At 31.4% G+C, this 19,411-nt stretch overlaps 1 protein-coding gene across 3 annotated transcripts; it reads right to left on the bottom strand.

Moving 5' to 3' along the window:
- Positions 1 to 710: 710 nt before the first annotated feature.
- LOC139481003 (nitric oxide synthase-interacting protein-like) lies at positions 711 to 19,212 on the bottom strand. Of its 3 annotated transcripts, none has more exons than XM_071264021.1 (10): positions 19,099 to 19,212; positions 15,241 to 15,380; positions 12,728 to 12,780; positions 10,237 to 10,348; positions 9,466 to 9,553; positions 8,776 to 8,894; positions 8,350 to 8,466; positions 7,353 to 7,423; positions 3,202 to 3,310; positions 711 to 1,444 (listed from the first exon to the last, which is right to left on the bottom strand). In XM_071264021.1, exons 2-10 carry the CDS (start codon positions 15,361 to 15,363, stop codon positions 1,373 to 1,375), a joined length of 864 nt encoding a protein of 287 aa, XP_071120122.1. In that variant the 5' UTR covers positions 15,364 to 15,380; positions 19,099 to 19,212; the 3' UTR covers positions 711 to 1,372. The 3 variants fall into 3 exon arrangements, with proteins under 3 accessions (XP_071120122.1, XP_071120124.1, XP_071120123.1); XM_071264023.1 differs by having other exon boundaries at positions 19,170 to 19,202; XM_071264022.1 differs by having other exon boundaries at positions 19,079 to 19,192.
- Positions 19,213 to 19,411: the final 199 nt, after the last annotated feature.

Below are 19,411 nucleotides of genomic sequence, written 5' to 3' on the forward strand. Positions count from 1 at the left end.
GTTTACCTATTGTTTTTAATACCCCTTTTGTTCATAGAACTCCTCAAGTATTTATCCTAGAAATATATGTAAAATTTAGGTGTGGTTGATTGTCAATGAGACCACTATTAAAAAGTATTCAATGAAGTGGATGTACATAATTATAGGCCACTGCATTACTTCCAACAATGGGAAAAACACAAAAGTTGGCTACAAAAGGCCACAACATGAAAAATATCAAACAATCCAAAAGAATTCAATGAAGTGGATGTACATAATTATAGGCCACTGCATTACTTCCAACAATGGGAAAAACACAAAAGTTGGCTACAAAAGGCCACAACATGAAAAATATCAAACAATCCAAAAGAAAAAAGACACTCGCAAAGGTTATTTTAAAGAGTTTATTGGTGTGTAAACTAGTCCTAACCTGTATGGACTGTATGTTCACTCACAAATATGAAGGACGTTCTGTTAAGTTTGCAAGTGAAAGGCTGAGTTTATTACAAATTGATAAACTTTGTACAAATAACCTTTAAAACTGCAATAAAATGCACTGAAAAATTTGCCTAGATCAAATATTTTATGAAAAATATTCTACCTATGTAGGAATTTATTCTATATTTATTTACAGCAATATGTGACAACAGCCGTCCTTACTTCATCCTTCATTGGATAACAATCAACCAGCTACTTCTAGTTATAAGTTTATAATTAGTTAGAACCAGGCATGTTGTTTATTTTCTTTATTTGTCTATCATCATTTTATAATACAAGTTTTTAATATACATTTAATACACATTTTGTAGTGGTCATAAAAAAACAATGCAAAATATACACATATCCACCCTTAATTGCACAAAATATCCATTCTTTTTAAACAATTCATACACAATGTAATAGTTAATCAATATTTTAAAAAAGATCTACATGTATTTCTTCAAACAACCAAAAAATATGAAACACAACAACAGTACACAATATTTTTATAATTTTAAAGTAATAAAAAAGAATAATGTCTCATCTCTGAAAGGACTATTTGTTTCTGTGCCACTGAATAGCCATACTGGTGAACAGCATCAATATTTAACTAAATGTTTGATCGATATTTTGAGAGGATACAACACCATTGCTTCTAAAACCGACTTTAAAAACAAAACTTATTAAATAAATAAACTATAAAATACATAAAAGTGAACTTCAAATTTTGGTTGCACCTTGCTGACTTGAAACTCAGGAATGTTAAATAAATTAGAAATTGTTTGTACACAGATCAGCTTTTCCTGGAACAGTTCAACTTCATATACATTATTTTATTTTCCATTGAACACTGATTTTATCTCCTATCATCAATTTTTAAAGTCCCAGAGGTGTTATAAAAGATCTCCCCAGTTTAAGCCATGACAGAAGGACCATATTTTTTGCCCTCTAATGTATGTCCTGATGCTGAATATCCAGATGATCCCTGAAAGTACAATTATGCATTTTCAAAACAAAATGTCTTTTTAAAGAAAGATTAAGATGCAGTTATTGTTTGGGGTATATCAAGTATTTTCATACAAAACAATACTTTAAGATGAAGCAATGTTCCTTAACTTTCAGCTTGTCAAGTGCATGAGGGATAATATACCATTTCACTTTCCATTCCATAATGTTCCCTACAGTATCTAAGTATACCACCATACGATATTTTAACTTCATTTATAACAAAACAATCTTATGGTTTTATATAAAACATTTTAATAAAGTGCCTAAGTTACTGCATGTTTTTAATGCCAATGTCTCATTAGTTAAAGAAGAGACACAAATGAAAACAAAAACATACATTACTTAGGCCAATTAAAATTAATTGATAGATTTTCATCCCCGCCCGCCCCTCTGAAATCGTCCCGCCCCGATTTTTTTTATTTTAAAAAATTTACGATTTCCGGATTAGTTCATCTCCGTTTCCGGTAAGCGTCAAAAATGTTGTTTCCTTTCAGACTTCATGTTTCAATTTTCGGTTTTCGTATTACTTCGAGTAATTAAAAAAGATTCTGAAGCTCTACGATGACAAAATCGTGTACCGAGAATAGAGATTGATTTCAAGAAGGGCATGAAATAATCGGGTTACAAGTTATACGCTGTGTCCAAGATTGCAAATCGTGGTATGACACAAATTTCTGTGATTAAGAAAACCGTGGATTTTTTTATTGATAAAATGACTTTGTGGCAGGAATTGTGGACTATGAATTATACCCAAAGAGCTCGAATCGTGGAACACATTCGTACAAAAACATAACTGCATAATTAAAATGACGCAAGCACGAACTTGTTAGATTTATGACAGTACAATTGAGTTCAAAAAGTCGGCAAACATACACTTAGATTTACCCACGTGGCTTTTTTAATGACAAACAGCACAAACACCTTCTGTCCCAATACCCTTAATAGAGCCATTAAACATCTTCTCTTTTTTGGTTAAGTTCATGTTTTACATATTAATCATACAAGCACCAACCCTTTCGTTTTCAAAACAGTTTCATTTTATTCTGAACTCGTAATTCTTTAGTTGCATATTTGTTTCATTTTATGGAGACAAAAAATGGTCGCTTAAAAAAACACTAAATTTGGTGAAGATAGTCTAACTGAGGGGAGCATTCTTCTTTTATGTTTTTGCTGTTTAGGCTTCTAAAGCAGCTATTACATGTAGAACAGTGGTTGCCAATTAGAGATTTTTATTATGTTAAGATTTGAAATATTATGTACCATTCCTTATATGTATATACATAATATAAACTTATTATTACTCTTGCATATTTGAAGAACACGTCACAAGAGGGTTTCATAAGAAATAAAAATTAAAAAATAAAATCCTCCCACCCGCCCCATTTTTTTCAAAAATTTGGATGAAAATCTACTAATTAATTTTAGTTGGCCTTAAATGGAATAAAAGACCAAGTTTCAAAATGTTAAGATAAGATTTTAATAATTTCAAACGTTAACAAATCACAAGAAATCTTTTGAGTGTAGGTTTACAGATTTGTCATTGTTTACAATCATGACAATAAACATATCAGTAAATTCTAAACTTTATTTTTCAAATCAAAATCTTTCATATAAAAAAGAAGATGTAGTATGATTGCCAATGAGACAACTATCCACAAAACACCAAAATGACACAGACATTAACAACTATAGGTCACCGTACAGCCTTCAACAAAGAGCAAAGCCCATACTTACTCTTTGTAATGGTAGGATGTCTTTGTCTGTCATTTTCTTGCCATTAATTGGATCCAACATGTCTTTCTTTATTAACTTTTCTACACATTCCATTGTTACAACACTGCCTCTGAAAGATAAATCAATGACACATGTCAAATCAAATTATTTTTTTCATTCATAACTATAAGTGAATCATATAAAATAGAATTTATAAACTGCAGTTGGAAAACAGGTCCGAGAAGGCGAGAACACAATTATTTCGTAGTGCATTTCTTTTAGAACATAAATGAAAATTAAAAAAATCCCACCTGTGCTTTCTCAAAGAAACTTTTACAGTGTGTTGTACTACTTTTGGGACAATATATATCAAAATTATAGAAAACTTCATCGGCTCTAACTCAAAATATGGACAATTTTATGTTTAGGGCGTCTTAAAATCTTTTGACAGCTTCCGAAGTGCTAATTTTTAACCTTTTTCAGCTGGACCAAATCACTACTTTCCTTTAAAATTCTGGACCCAAATTTTTTTACAGTGTAATTTCACCCCCCCCCCCACCCCTACTTGCAATTTGAGGCATTAAACATGGAGAAATAAATTTGAAAGGGGTATAAAAATTAATGGCAAGTAACCCACTGTCAACACTAGGGACTATATTCGTGAACAATGAAATCAAGGGACGACAATTGTGGTCTCGGACCTAATAGGATAGAAAGAGTTGACAAATCTTAAAAAACTTGGTATAACCAAAGCTTAATAAATTATAACACTGCTTACAAAGTTTCATGACAATAGGATGTATATTATAGACAATAAGTTAAGTTCTATACTCATCTTTGCGCGTAAAATTTTGACGTTAAAATTGAAAAATTTCAATTATCAAAATTTGGGGCTTTAAAAATTAAAATATTGCAAAAAATACTTTTTAAATGCCTTAATATATAACTTATCCTGTACTAAAAGCAATAGAGTACTCATTTGATTTATCAGACTTGGCATAATTATTCAAAAATAAAATTTATATGAGCCTGCGCCTAAAAATTGAGGTTTTTCAATGAAGGGGAGCCTTACATGAAGATGTAATATTTTCCAGCAATTTTAAATTTGTGAAGCTTTTTGGTTATAAATGATCCTTACATATGTATTGAAAGTACTTTAAATGGAAAGAAAAGTTACAAATAACATATCATATTAGTTTAAAAGGGCCTTAGGCCAAGTAAGACTGGAAAAAAATTATGGTCAATTTAGGCGGTGCCATATATTTACATTAACAAGAGTGCACACGTTGAAATGTCTCGCCTTCTTTACTAATCATTGATATTATGTTGATAGTCCTAAGTATAAAGCTAAGCTTTATAACAACTATCACACAAACAGAACATTAACCAAGACAACTAAACAAAGACCAATGAACCTTGAAAATGAGGTCAAGGTCAGATGAACCATGCCAGGCAGACATGTACAGCTAACAATGCTTCTATACAACATATATAGTTGACCTATTACTTATAGTTTAAAAAAAATAGACCAAAACACAAAAACTTAACACTGTGCAATGAACCGTGAAAATGAGGTCACGGTCAAATAAAACCTGCGCAACTGACATAAAGATCATAAAATATTTCCATACACCAAATATAGTTGACCTATGGCATATAGAATTAGATAAAAAGACCAAAACTCAAAAACTTAACTTTGACCACTAAACCATGAAAATGAGGTCAAGGTCACATGACATCTGCCCGCTAGACACATACACCTTACAATCATTCCATACAATAAATATAGTAGACCTATTGCATATAGTATGAGAAAAACAGACCAAAACACAAAAATTTAACTATAACCACTGAACCATGAAAATGAGGTCAAGTTCAGATGACACCTGCCAGTTGGACATGTACACCTTACAGTCCTTCCATACACCGAATATACTAGTCATATTGCTTATAGTATCTGAGATATGGACTTGACCACCAAAACTTAACCTTGTTCACTGATCCATGAAATTAGGTCGAGGTCAAGTGAAAACTGTCTGACAGACATGAGGACCTTGCAAGGTACGCACATATCAAATACAGTTATCCTATTACTTATAATAAGAGAGAATTCAACATTACAAAAAATCTGAACTTTTTTTTCAAGTGGTCACTAAACCATGAAAATGAGGTCAAGGACATTGGACATGTGACTGACGGAAACTTCGTAACATGATGCATCTATATACAAAGTATGAAGCATCCAGGTCTGCCACCTTCTAAAATATAAAGCTTTTAAGAAGTTAGCTAACGCCGCCGCCGCTGTAGCCGCCGCCGCCGTAGCCGCCGCCGCCGTAGCCGCCGCCGCCGTAGCCGCCTCCGCCGGATCACTATCCCTATGTCGAGCTTTCTGCAACAAAAGTTGCAGGCTCGACAAAAATGCATACTGAGGCTATTAGAAATAAAAATTTGTGTCTTTTGTATCATTTCTATACTCATGTGACAGGATACAACAAATATGAGCACAAAAAGACTCTTGCAATTAACTTTTCTTACAAACAGTATGGTCTGATACAAAGATTTTTGCCTTTTTAGGGAAAAACTTGCATGCAATTTATTCTCAACAGGCTTATATTTAAATCACTTGCTATCTTACAGAAGAAAAGAAAGATATTATGTGAAATGGAACAGGTACAATAGATATTGTAAAGTGCTTTTGATACAAATTTAGTGAGGTCTTTATTATGGACTTCAAATTTTATGTACCAAGCTCCCCACTTTTTACTTCATCCAAACAGGGCATTAGACAAGGGTCATTTATACAACACATTTTGCACATATTGTCTGAGATAATCTTCTTTTCTGTAGATTCAGAGTTCATAAATAAGTAAAAGAACTAGATAAAGGCATAGAAACACAAATATTGACACATGAAAACCTGTCAGATAGAAAGTCAGGATGCCATTTATGCATCAATATTGAAAAGGCTATAAATGCCTATTTTGACCATAAAATGTCGAAATTGGTCATTTTTAAAGAAATTCTATAAAATTAAAGTTTAAATCCTTTAGTTTCATGCTATTTGACAAATTGACACCATCAAAACATTTAGGGAAGTTGCCAAAGTACAGATTCTATATTTACAGATTTCACCTCTTAGGTCCGAGAACACAATTATTTCGTAGTGCATTTCTTTTAGAACATAAATGAAAATTAAAAAAATCCCACCTGCGCTTTCTCAAAGAAACTTTTACAGTGTGTTGTACTACTTTTGGGACAAATTATATCAAAATTATAGAACACTTCATCGGCTCTAACTCAAAATATGGACAATTTTATGTTTAGGGCGTCTTGAAATCTTTTGACAGCTTCCGAAGTGCTAATTTTTAACCTTTTTCAGCTGGACCAAATCACTACTTTCCTTTAAAATTCTGGACCCAAATTTTTTTACAGTGTAATTTCACCCCCCCCCCCCCCCTTCTTGCAATTGAGGCATTAAACATGGAGAAATAAATTTGAAAGGGGTATAAAAATTAATGACAAGTAACCAACTGTCAACACTAGGGACTATATTCGTGAACAACGAAAATCAAGGGACGACAATTGTGGTCTCGGACCAACAAGCAGCACATTTACATGCAACCATCCTTGAGGAAATCCACTATCAAAAATATACACCTGCTTCAATTTTAAAATTAGATATATAGTTTCCACTCTTGAGCAAACAATAACTTTTATCTAACAATATATATGTAAGATATAGTCAATAAGATACAACTGAAAAACACAAAAAAAACAAACGATCAAAGAGCCATTTCATAAATAAATCCATCAAATATTCCATAATGTTGTGGGGCATATTTGATTTAGGGCTATTCCAGAAAAAAATGTATGGGGGGGTTGGAAGGCACATTATATTAATAATACATGGGTGATTGGTATCAGAGCAACTTTTCACACTGTAATGCACTATAATTCTCAATTACAATTGTCTGGGTGGCGGGTGCTGACAAAAACTGCCTTCCAACCCCCCCATACATTTTTTTCTGGAATAGCCCTTACATATATAGTAATAATACATGTAATTACAATTTGATTTTTCTGTCCATTAAATATCCATCAAATGAACTCATAAACTTATAAATCAACCTTTTTGTAATAAATTTAGCTATATACGGATACAAGAAACTTACGAGGTTTTAAGAACTGCACAAGGGACAGAATTACCCAGGACATCATTTGTAACGGCACATACATATCTAGCCTGTAATAATAAATCAAATCAAAATAAAATAGTTTTGTAGAATGTAAAACATTTGTAACATGCCAGTGATTGAAACCATTTGAAATTATTCAATTGCTACAATAATGTAAAATATGTTCCTTTTTTAAAAATTCACACAAAATTAAAATAAATCAAATCTGCAATATTCTAAGGCAATCCTCAAGAAGCACATGTGTTCATCAGCTGATGGGAATGTTTTTCCAAAATTTATTTGGCTTTATAAAATTTTATGTCATATACACTATCCATTCATGGACACATGTAGTTAATTTTTCCTCTGTCTTGCTGCAGTGACTTTTTGATTTCCACTATGCTATAGTATTAATTTTTTCAGATATTTATGTTTATGAAGAAGTAACAACAATAGTCCATTAGTGTTTGCATTACCATCCCTTCATTTCTGTTTGAATCAGTATAAGGACAATTTCTATAAAATGACTTAATAATATTCAAGTTATTTTGTATCTAGTGTAAACTCTCAAAGATAATGTGAGGTTTAAACAAAGTTTTATATTGCATCTGTTCCAAGTGAAGTGATATACAACCATTTAATTTGTAACTAGTGTTTTGTTAACATAGAAAAAGTACAAAACTGGAAAATGAAAAAAAATTATATTATCAAAAAGAAACAGCCTTTGCACTTTGATTTGACTTATAACTACACATGTGTGTCTTTTATATTGTCTTTTCTCATAAAAAATATTCCATTGCCCATAACTGACAGACAGATATCCAGTCAACCTTGACATTGCCTTAATAAAACATTTCATCTGTCCATATAACAGACAGTAGAAACAGTGTCAACATCAAAGTATTAAATAGGGACAAAAGTCCATTCTTTATTCAGATATTTAAATTTCAAAGACAGTTTTAAACAATGTGTAAGCATTGCATTTTTATCTTACCTCTTTTGAAATTAGAGCTGTTTTAGAATCTCTGTCATTTATTGGTGTAAACTTGACATCTATAAAATCTTTTAACTTGATTGGTCTACCACTCATTGGACATCTTACTTTTTCATCCTATAAAATGTTAACAATTAATTTTAAAATATTATTAAAGGAAAGTGTATTAAATGTCTTCTTGTAGCATAACAATTCTTCTTCAGCCTCTTATATTGTAATAGCAATAGGGAAAAAAGCAATCATGTTGAATGCAGATAAAAGCAGTCATTTTGACTTCATACAGTAAAAGAGGGTAATTGTTTATAGAAAATCTGAATTCTTGTGAAATTGCATGCAGTAAAGTCTGTCATAAAAATTGATGACAACAATAATATGAACAAATTAAGGACAACAAATATTTCAGACAGTTTAAAAGCACACACTCACAGGTTTTTCGACTTTAGTAGGAGCAGCAGCTGGCGTTAAAGCAGGAACCCAGAAACTGGGTAATTCTTTACCTTTACCATTGTTCATGTTGCAAATACTTTTATCATCTTTACCACTAGCTGTAAAAGTATAAACAAAATATTGGCATGGATTATCTCCCCTGTATATATTAAAATATCTAAGTCAAATTTAAATGGTTATTCTTTAACATGTTGTTATTATGATAATTCAAGTCAATGGCCCATGAATGAAGGAAAATGATTAGAGAGGCATATTTACCACGCTCCTCATTTTGTATATGCCTGTTTCAATTCAGGAGTCTGTAATTCAGTGGATATCACTTGTTGCTGTATATCATATTTGGGTTTTTTGTTTTGTTTTGTTTATAAATCCGGCCATTGGTTTCCTCTTTTGAAATGTTGTACATTGGTCATTTTCAAGCCTTTTGAAGTGTTTTATCTGATTGCTGAAGGCTGTACAGTGACCTTTAGTTGCTAACTTTCAAATAAATTTGGTGGGAAGTTGGAAATTAGACCACATCTTCTTATTTTTAAATAAATAAAAAGAAACCCTACTTATAAATTGTATCTACACTTAAATTTTGAAACATTCCTGACATCTATAAAAATTAATTAAAATTACGTGTCAACACCATTCTCATATCAGCAATAAATATACTTGATAACTTACCATTTTTGTCAGATGGAGCTTCTACATGACTAATAAGTTTCTGTTTCTTTGTTTCTAATTCTGCTTTGGCTAATTCATGTAACTCTTCCTGAATTATATAACAAAGACTAATGATGTATAAGTACAAGCCTGTAAGCAATGTTTTTTATTTAACTTCTACATGAATTATGTAACAATTTCTATGATCAGAAGAATAACACGGCCATCAATTTGGCGACATTTATACTAATACAGACATTTATTGTCGGTTTGAACATTGTGAGCAGAAAAATTGGTACAGTTAAGTTAATGTTGTTCAAATCTATTTTAATTATTTATTTTTGTTTATACATTTCAAAACACACTAATACATCTAGGCATTATTCATCTTTTAATTTCAAACCTTCCTAAGCTCCTAGCTATTGAAGGTATATCTAGAAATGTGCATTTAACAAAGAAATGTAATAAATAAAGATAGCAAAGTGTCAAAACTTGTTTTTATCTAGTGTTATCTGATAATCCTCTCAGTATACCCCATAAATAGATATCGAAAAATAATATAACATCAAATAGAACATATCTTCTGCTTGCCAACTTCATTTGTATATTCCTTAGCAGCAGAGTTTTAGTAAATTATACATCAATTATGATAATATGTGTCAAATCAAACCTGAAACATGAATTTAACAGCTAATGTCCCATCAAACACACTCTGTAAGTAACATTTTTATTGCTTTAGTGAGAGAAAAAAATTAATGAAATAAAAAAAAAATACATATAATCAATGCTTACATTAGCTTTATTTATTTGTTTTCCATATTCTTTCAGCTTTCTTGCAATCTGTTTCTTTTGTTGTATGATGAATTCTAGTATAGCTTCTTTGTCATACAGAAAACCTTCTGGTCTATATAAACATATAAATAAATTGTCAAAATCATATATTCCAGTATACTGAGTATATAGATATAAGAAGATGTGGTGTTAACACCTTTTTGTTATTGCATAAATGTAATAATGCATATCCTCATGTAAAACACACTGTTTATATCTTACATAGTTAAAACTAACCATAAAGTATTAGACAAATGAAAAAAGGTTATAGATAATGTCCAACTGATGAACTGCTTTAAAGAACACTAGAACACACCCGCGAAATCGCAGGCATACAGCTTGTGAACTGTTGTAGGATGATTTTTTGTAAAAGATATTATGTATGAAGAATTTCATAAAAGGTACCAAAAGCCCTCTCCCTTTTTCCAAAGTCCGATATTTGTTTCCTTTCTGTTAAATTCAATTCATTTTCGTGTTTCTGGCCTCAGACCACAATTATTCTTCTCCTTTGCTACAATGCTTCGTTAAATTAAATAAACAATTTGAACCGTTTCAAACATGTAATAAATGTAACTGCTTGTATATAGACCATTATGAGTCTAACAAAATATGCTTCTAGGACAATCCATCAGTGCTTTTTCTTTTAAGAGCCTTATTAACATGCCATTGGTAGGATATGAATCATGTATAAATGACTAAGACCGACTAAGGCTAGTTTGAGGGGTGGTCGGAGAGGTCCTGATCCCAAAATCCCGGGCTTATAACCATGAAATCCCGAGATGCAGAATTTAAAGAAATTCATATCCCGAAATCGAAAAATATATTCCCTGATTCCCGTAAGGATCAATCCCCAAATCCTGAGTTAAAAAACATCCGATTCTGACGCCCAAAAAAGGTCCTGCCTCCCTCTAATCTCTACCTTACTTTCATTTTTGCCAAATCACTGTTTTCCCTTTCAACAATATTTTGTTATGCCCCATTTATGGGCATTATGTTTCCTAGTCTGTGCATCCATGCGTTCTGTCGTCCATCCGTCCGTCTGTCCCACTTCAGGTTAAAGTTTTTGGTCGAGGTAGTTTTAGATGAAGTTGAGCATGTTTTACTTATTTTAATATATATATATTTTTCATTTTTGTTATCTATCATACGATTGGTTGTACTTGTGTCACATGTTTTACTTATTTTAATATATATGCAACTGGTATGACCCCTTAAATAGTAAACATTTCAAAGAAAACAGTAGACAGAATACAGAGAGTATATATATATTAAAAGTAGTATAATCGTGGTTTACATGTAGATAAAAGCGAAAAATAATTGTCCTCTATAAGGAGGTATAATAGTTGTGGTTCTTGCGATCTAAACACCATTATATGGAGAACGCTCTGATTGGCTTATTTATTTTTCATTTTTGTTATCTATCATACGATTGGTTGTATTTATGCATGTTTCAAACTGGAAATTATATCTATGACTAAAAGTCAGTCTGATGACGGAATCACATCCGGACTCCTTTTTTGTCGTTTTTCTCCCAAAATAAGGCAATCTGAATAATCATAAGAATAGATGACAAATGCGACTAAGCATGTTACCTATAGGACACAGAGGCATGGTGATTGCATGGATTGGTTTTTGTGGAAGGAAGAGAAGCGACACACAAAATGAGGTCTTCTCGTTTAATAGTATAGATTTGCAGCTATGTTTGGTGAAAATCTATGACTAATAAGGAGTCCTGGACAATGCTGTTACTGCTGTAAGGTATGAAAAATGTAATGCAAGCTGTGTTGAGGTAAACATCAAGCTATGTATATTATTGATTCCCTTATTCTAAATTCTAAAACAGCTGGTGTGGTTTTATGGTAGCATGTTTTCCTCAAATGAGGGAAGTCATTACACTGTCAGGTCTAGGTTTAATCAAAGACTTTAAAACTGGTATTTGCTGCTTCTCATCTAGCCTAAGCATGCAGCATTTATGAGTAAAAGGCTAGTGAGCAATTAAAGAAAGATATTATGGGGTGACAAGTGTTAAAACAGCGTGTTATTTTCTGAGCTATATGGAGCATTTACAGAATCCCACTTTGTGTGTCAGCTGCTATTACAAAATAATTGTAAATTCTAATAAAAATACTTGCAAGAAAATGCTAGTTCAAAAACTAATAAATAAATCACTTTCTCAGAGACTAATCAAGGTTATTTTTATTCCATAATATCATTCATATAGCTGTAGGTAAAAGATATTTATCAGTAAAAGTCATATGCTTTTATTTCCCGGTATATCTTTTCAATGTATACCATGCATTTCCCCAAATATGGGCACATCCCAAAGTAGTTATACAAGTCAAAATGATTGGCAAAATGTGTTGATGCTAACATCAAATGAAAATATATTTGTTATCAATTGGTTAATAATAAAATTCAAAATCAAAATCAATACATGACAAAAGACACTTACGTTACAATAGGATTCCTGCATGGTTGTAGTGTCAAACAACAACAGTCAAAATTCTATAACAAACAAACAAATAAACAGTAGTGGTGTGAACATCAAGCATGTCATATATGAATGGAAAAATCAAAATCATTCTAATGTGAATATAATGAATATCAAGTAAAGCATGAAAATCTTTTTCAATAGTTGTATAAACATGATAAATATTGGATCCTTTTTTTATATATACAAATCAAAACAATTCCTAGACAGGTTCCAAATTACAACCAAGACTTAAAATGATCATGTTAATATAAGCCAACTTTGGATGTCAGCAACACATAGTGTGACATATTTTTAGTGTGATCTAGGAAATAAGTATGTTAATATATATGAATATGCAATATCTAAATTAAAAATTTCTAAGGGTTCTGTGGAACCCAGTGTCTCACCTTCTTTTGCTGTTTATCACAGACTCAATAAAAATGAGGAAAAAAATCAATAAAAATATTGATTCCTCTTGATACATGTACTATCTTTTGATTGTAAGAAGCTTCTTTCCAAATTTGGTAAAAATCCAGGATAGTTTATGAATTTAATAAATGTTTTAAAAACTTTAACTGCAGGTGTATGTAATGTTAACTAGCAGAAAAAGCAAAATACAGGAAAAAAAGGGTTTTTTTTTTACAAAATTTACTTCTGGATACTATCTTCTGATCATAAACAAGCTGCTGTCCAAGTTTGGTACAAATCCAGGATAGTTTAAGAAAGTTATTAAAATTTTAAAACTTTAACCACAGAGTAAATGTTATGTTTCCTGGCAGAAAAACTAAGTTCATTAGATATGTTAGATAAATGATTATTGTTGACAATTGAGAGTCGAGAGTCTACAATTGAGACATCTAAATTAGGGCCCATCTCAAAAGAGTAGAATTATTGATATAATCGGTAAAATCATAATTTTTTAACATTGCTACACAGGTGCAGATCCAGCCATTTTGAAAGATAGGGGAGGAGTTCAATACCCAGAATACCTAATAACATTCACATACCCGGTAATAAAAAATTCCAAAGACAAGGCCGAGAGTTCCAACCCTCGGAACATGCCCCTGGATCGCCAATACTATATCACTCGATGATAATGTTTAGTTCAGTGGACAGAGGCAAACTAGGTTTGATTGAAAATGAGACAAATATCTATCAAAGTTCAAATACAGGGAATGTAACCAATTTTATCCTGCAATTAGCCAACTATTGTAAAAATAACAGGTATACAAATAATTTTTTGCTTTATTTGTACATGTACAAACTCGCTACGAAACAGGAGAAAAGGTTGGCAGAGCCTCGCTTTTCTTCCTGTTTCTAAAGCTCATACAAATAAATTTATATTTCCAACAACACACATAAATTGTATATATAGGCAACCGTACGGTCTTCATCCGTGAGAAAACCCATACCGTATATTCATCTATAAAAAGCCACGACATGATAAATATGAAACAATTAAATTGAGAACCTAACAGCCTAATTTTTAACAAAACATTAAAAGAAAAACAAATATGACATATATGAACTAACGACAACCACCGAACTACAGGTTCTGACTTGAGACAGGCACAAAAAGAATGTGACAGGGTTATACATGTTTGTGAGCCCTAAATTTTTCCCTAACTTTGGACAGTGATGTTACAACACAAGTTAGGAACGAACTATAAAAAACGTTGAAAATGACTTAACTCATCTAATCGATACACAACAGGTTTTGATTGACAGCCACAACCACATACGAATTGTACGCAGCGGTTTCCTAGGACACCAAATTAATGCACAACATTTCAACTCGGTACCAGAAATAGGACACAGACTTCAACCTGATTTCATTGAGAACCTTTTATAATAGCGGATACAATATAATAGTTTAACTGTTATCCAATAATGACGAGCTAATGTCGAACATGATATTCACAGACTTAAATGTTCAATAAATCAAAGTGTTATACTTTATGCTCGTTAAATTAGTAGAAAGAGGACCAAATGGCAAATTTAATTTACCAAAAGAATTAAGCCTTTACTTTATCATACTGCATTTGACTTTACAACATGCATTATGTTATCGATAGAAACAATCAAAATGGTTTTTGAGAAGACCCCTTAAAAATGATTATTTTCTCTCAATTCTAGTTTGTAGTTTGTCAAAAGTAGTCGTTAATCTAACACGTCTAATTATAAGTAAAATACGGAAAAAATAGAATTTTTATTTTAACAAAATTTAATTCTTAATACTATCTTATGAACACAAACAAGCTTCTGTCAAAGTTTCGTAGAAATCCAGGATAGTTTAAGAAAGTTATTAAAATTTCAAAAACTTTAACCACAGGGTGAATATTTGTGGACACCGCTGACACTGACGGAATGTAGGATTGCTATGTCTCACTTTTTCGACTAAAGTCATAGGCTAGACAAAAGTGATTGTACATTGAATTTAATTCTAACACATATTATAATTTAACTGTTGAGCCCTGTAACAACTGACCAACCTTGATAGAATCTTTTCCAAATCTGGCACTTTTACTTCCATAGCCTGATGATTTGGTATCTCTCTGTCTTTCATGGTATGTATACACTGTTCCTGCTGTGCAGTTCTTTGAATGTCTTGTCATTTTGTATTGTGATTAATCTAAAAAGATAAATGTGGTACAAAGATCTGTTTATATATGCATTATTACATGTACATTTTGAACATACATGTAAAATTATTCATAATTCAATATGTCAGATCTTAAAACGAAGACTGCTTTTTCATACATTTTATGTATATCATTCAAAACATTGTCTTTTTTAGAGAACTAAAAATTCTGTTAGTTATCAAGTTCTTTTATTCTTCCATAGTATCGCAGAAATAGCTAGACTCAAGCTGAAATAAATGCAAATAGAACTGCTAGACTTTCATAAGTCCCCATAACATGAATACAGAATTTTTTGTATGGTTTTATGATTGTTTTCACAAAAAATTTGTAAGGCTTCCACGGAACCCAGTGTCTCGCGTACTTTTGCTGTCAATCGCAGGCTCAACAAAAATGAGGGAATAAAATCAATAAAAATATTCCTCTCGATACTATCTTTTCATTGTAAGAAGCTTCTGTCTAAGTTTGGTAAAAATCCAGGATACTAAATGAATCTAATAATTTTTTAATAAATGTTTAAAAAACTTTAACTGCAGACTGTATGTAATATTAACTGGAAGAAGTCCATTTATAAGTAAAATATGGATTATGGATAAACACTAAAACAAAACAGGTACAAAATTTTAACAAAATTTTCTTCTAGATACTAGCTTTTGATCATAAACAAGCATCTGTCCAAGTTTGGTACAAATCCAGAACAGTATATATAATAAAGTTATTAAAGTTTTAAAAACTTTAACCACAGAGCAAATGTAATTTATCCTGGCAGAAAAATTAAGTCCATTTATAAGTAAAATATGGGAAAATTAGATATTTTTTTACAAAATTTACTTCAGGATACTATCTAATGATCATAAACAAGCTTCTGTCCAAGTTTGGTACAAATTCAGGATAGTTTAAGAAAGTTAATAAAATTTCAAAAACTTTAACCACAGAGTGAATGCATATATATCATGTATATGTAATGTTTCCTGGCAGAAAAACTAAGTTCATTTATAAGTAAAATGCAGAAAAACAGGAATTTTCTTTTACAAAATTTACTTCTGGATACTATCTTCTGTCCAAGTTTGGTAGAAATAAATAATAAGAATAATAAATACAATATTTATAGAGCACATTATATAATAACAAAAATTACTCTAAGCGCTTCACATTTAAAAAAAAATATATATAAAATACAAAAATACATAAAACATTGATTACAAAGCACTGTCTTAAAAGAATCAAACAAGCATATAAAAATTTATAAAGATACTTAAAAAAAGAAAAAAGAAATGAAAAATGCATGTACATTTACCCTAAAATATACAAAACTGTCTTAAACTAATGCAGTCAATTAAAAGTATATAAAATCTACAAGAAATCCTTAAAAGCAATCTTTAGATTATATAACAAAGACATGTGTAAAGTTTTAAGCAATAATCATAAATGGTTTTTGAGATATGGTGCGACATGTAAAAACCCCCTACCCATTTTTCACAAAATACTCAATAACTCAAAAATGAAATTTTGAATCATCACCAAAAAGTATACAGATATTAAGATTAATATAACTAAGAAGTGTTTAAAGTTTTAAGCCATAATCAAGAATCGTTTTTGAGATACGGTGCGACATGTGAAAAAAACACACCGCTGTTTTAGTTACAAAGTGCCACAACTCAAAAAGTTTTAATCTTATTTTCACCAAAAAGTATACAGATCATTTGACCATCATAAGAAACAACTATATTAAGTTTTAAGAGATTTGGATAAGTCATTCTCAAGTTACAGTGCGACATGTTTACGACGGACAGACAGCCGGACAGATGGACGGACATTTGTATACCATAATACGTCCCGTCAAAATTTTGACGGGTGTATAAAAAAAATAAGAAAATCAATTAATTAATTTTTTTTCAAACTTTTTTAATCCCCGTTTCAGTGCAGAAATCTACTTCCTTTTCCAGTCTTGTTTGCAAGAGACTTTGAATAAAATATATATTTATCCGTTGAGTGAAATATAGGAAGGAACTCATTACTAATATTCATTTTTAATAATTGTTTGATATGAAAAAACGTTATCTGATGACAGCCTTTCTTTGTTTACATTGAATATGACGTCAGAACTTAAATAAAATCCCTAACAACAAAATCAAAATCGAAAACGTTACGGTATTTCCATTTCTCTTTTTCACATGTTTGAATTAAAATAAAGATAATTCATACAGACTTCGTCCCCATTCACAGGTTATGCCTGCCTCATATTATCAAAACATATACAAGAAAGAAAATATTTTACTACAACAAAAATCAATATTTATGTCAGTACTTTTGAGATTCCAGGTGCATTTCCCATTTAAATTTTGTGAAGATTAGGAATTGCTCAATTTTGACCATGTTAAAAGACAAGAGTTGTTTGCAATATAAATATCCCCGAGGAACCAGTAATGACGCACCTAACGTTGTGTTTGTCTCTACATTTAATCTACCATTTAAAAGAATTAGAAAAACGGAGCAGAATGAAAGATTGATCACTTGTTAAAATATTTCAATCATTAAACAGTTTATTTTTTAAACAGTAATAGCAATAAAAATCATGTTTGCTATCATTACAAACGAACTGTCAACCTTATGAAGGGTACCAGTAATGACGCACTGTAAACAAACCAATAAAAACCACTTGCACGTACCTGATGTTCGAAAAAATGCTTCAATCGGGATAATTTAAAGTTAACACTATTCAACAAATTCAATTTTATTTACAAATTTTGACATTAACAGTCATGATCATGTTGATAGCAACACAATTTTTTTCATTAATTTAATTGTAACTTATATTTATTTCAAATTTTATATTAAATTGTTCAAAATTTATCAAAGTGACATATATATTCCATATGCTTGAAAATAAAAAGTAATTGCATCCATAAAACAACATCGACATTAATACATTTATCAATGTATACGTCATACAATGAATGATAAAAATCGATAAACCATAGAAAATTATATAAGCGATGATCATTTGTTCTACAGTGATTCCCGCTTAAATGTAAAACCATGTCACATGACAGTCACATGATTTGAAAAACACAAACTGGGAAAGCATGTGCTTACGTACTTTTGCCGATCAAAGTGGATTTAGAACTGATAATCATTTGGGGAAGGGTAGACTGTTTTTGACCTTAATAAAATGGCGGAAATTGCACTATCTTTAATAATTCAAGCAATAATAACCTTTCTGGACAGAGTTTTAAGCATCTATGAGGGGGGATAGGACCTTTATCGGGACTCCGGGATCGGGTATTTTTAAGCTCGGGATTTCGGGATTGACCCTTTCGGGATCCGGGAATTCTTCTTTCGAATTTCGGGACCTCGGGATTTCATGTTTTTTAAGCCCGGGATTTCGTGATCTCGTGTTTTTAAGTCCGGAATTTCGGGATCAGGACCCCTCCTATCCCCCCTCATCTATGTTGTAGTCATATGACCTTCACCATCATGTTTTGAATAGCAATTATCAATGACGTCACGGCTTTTGTTTAGAAAAATAAAACCCAAAGCTAAATTAGTGCGTCATTTCTGGTCCGCGTCAAAACAGGTACCAAGACGATATTGTAAAAACTGATTAAATAGGGACAAAATAGCGATAAGGTGTACGAGTAGATTGAAATGTCACAAATGTGTATTCAGTATATGTGAAGGTTTAACCTACATAGCAAACTAATGAAATACCTAGAATTATGTTAAAATATGGCGAAATGGCAAAAACTTTCTTCAAGAATTAAGAAAGTATTTCTATTCACCGGAAGTTGTTATTCATTAGTTGATTATCTCCCCATACAAAATATTAGCTTTTAAAAAAGCTTGTTTCGGAGGTAAGACAATTCGCCCCATTGCCATATCGCACTCTTTGCAACCAACTCGCCCACTTTTTAAAAATTCGCCCCTCTTCTTTACCAACTCGCCCAAAAAGGGTTCTAAATTTTATCATGCCAACTCGCCCCACTAATAAAGAAGGGTGAAATCTCGATGATAAAAGATAAAA

Source organism: Mytilus edulis, chromosome 7 (genome assembly GCF_963676685.1).
Source record: "Mytilus edulis chromosome 7, xbMytEdul2.2, whole genome shotgun sequence".
Classification (NCBI taxonomy): domain Eukaryota; kingdom Metazoa; phylum Mollusca; class Bivalvia; order Mytilida; family Mytilidae; genus Mytilus; species Mytilus edulis.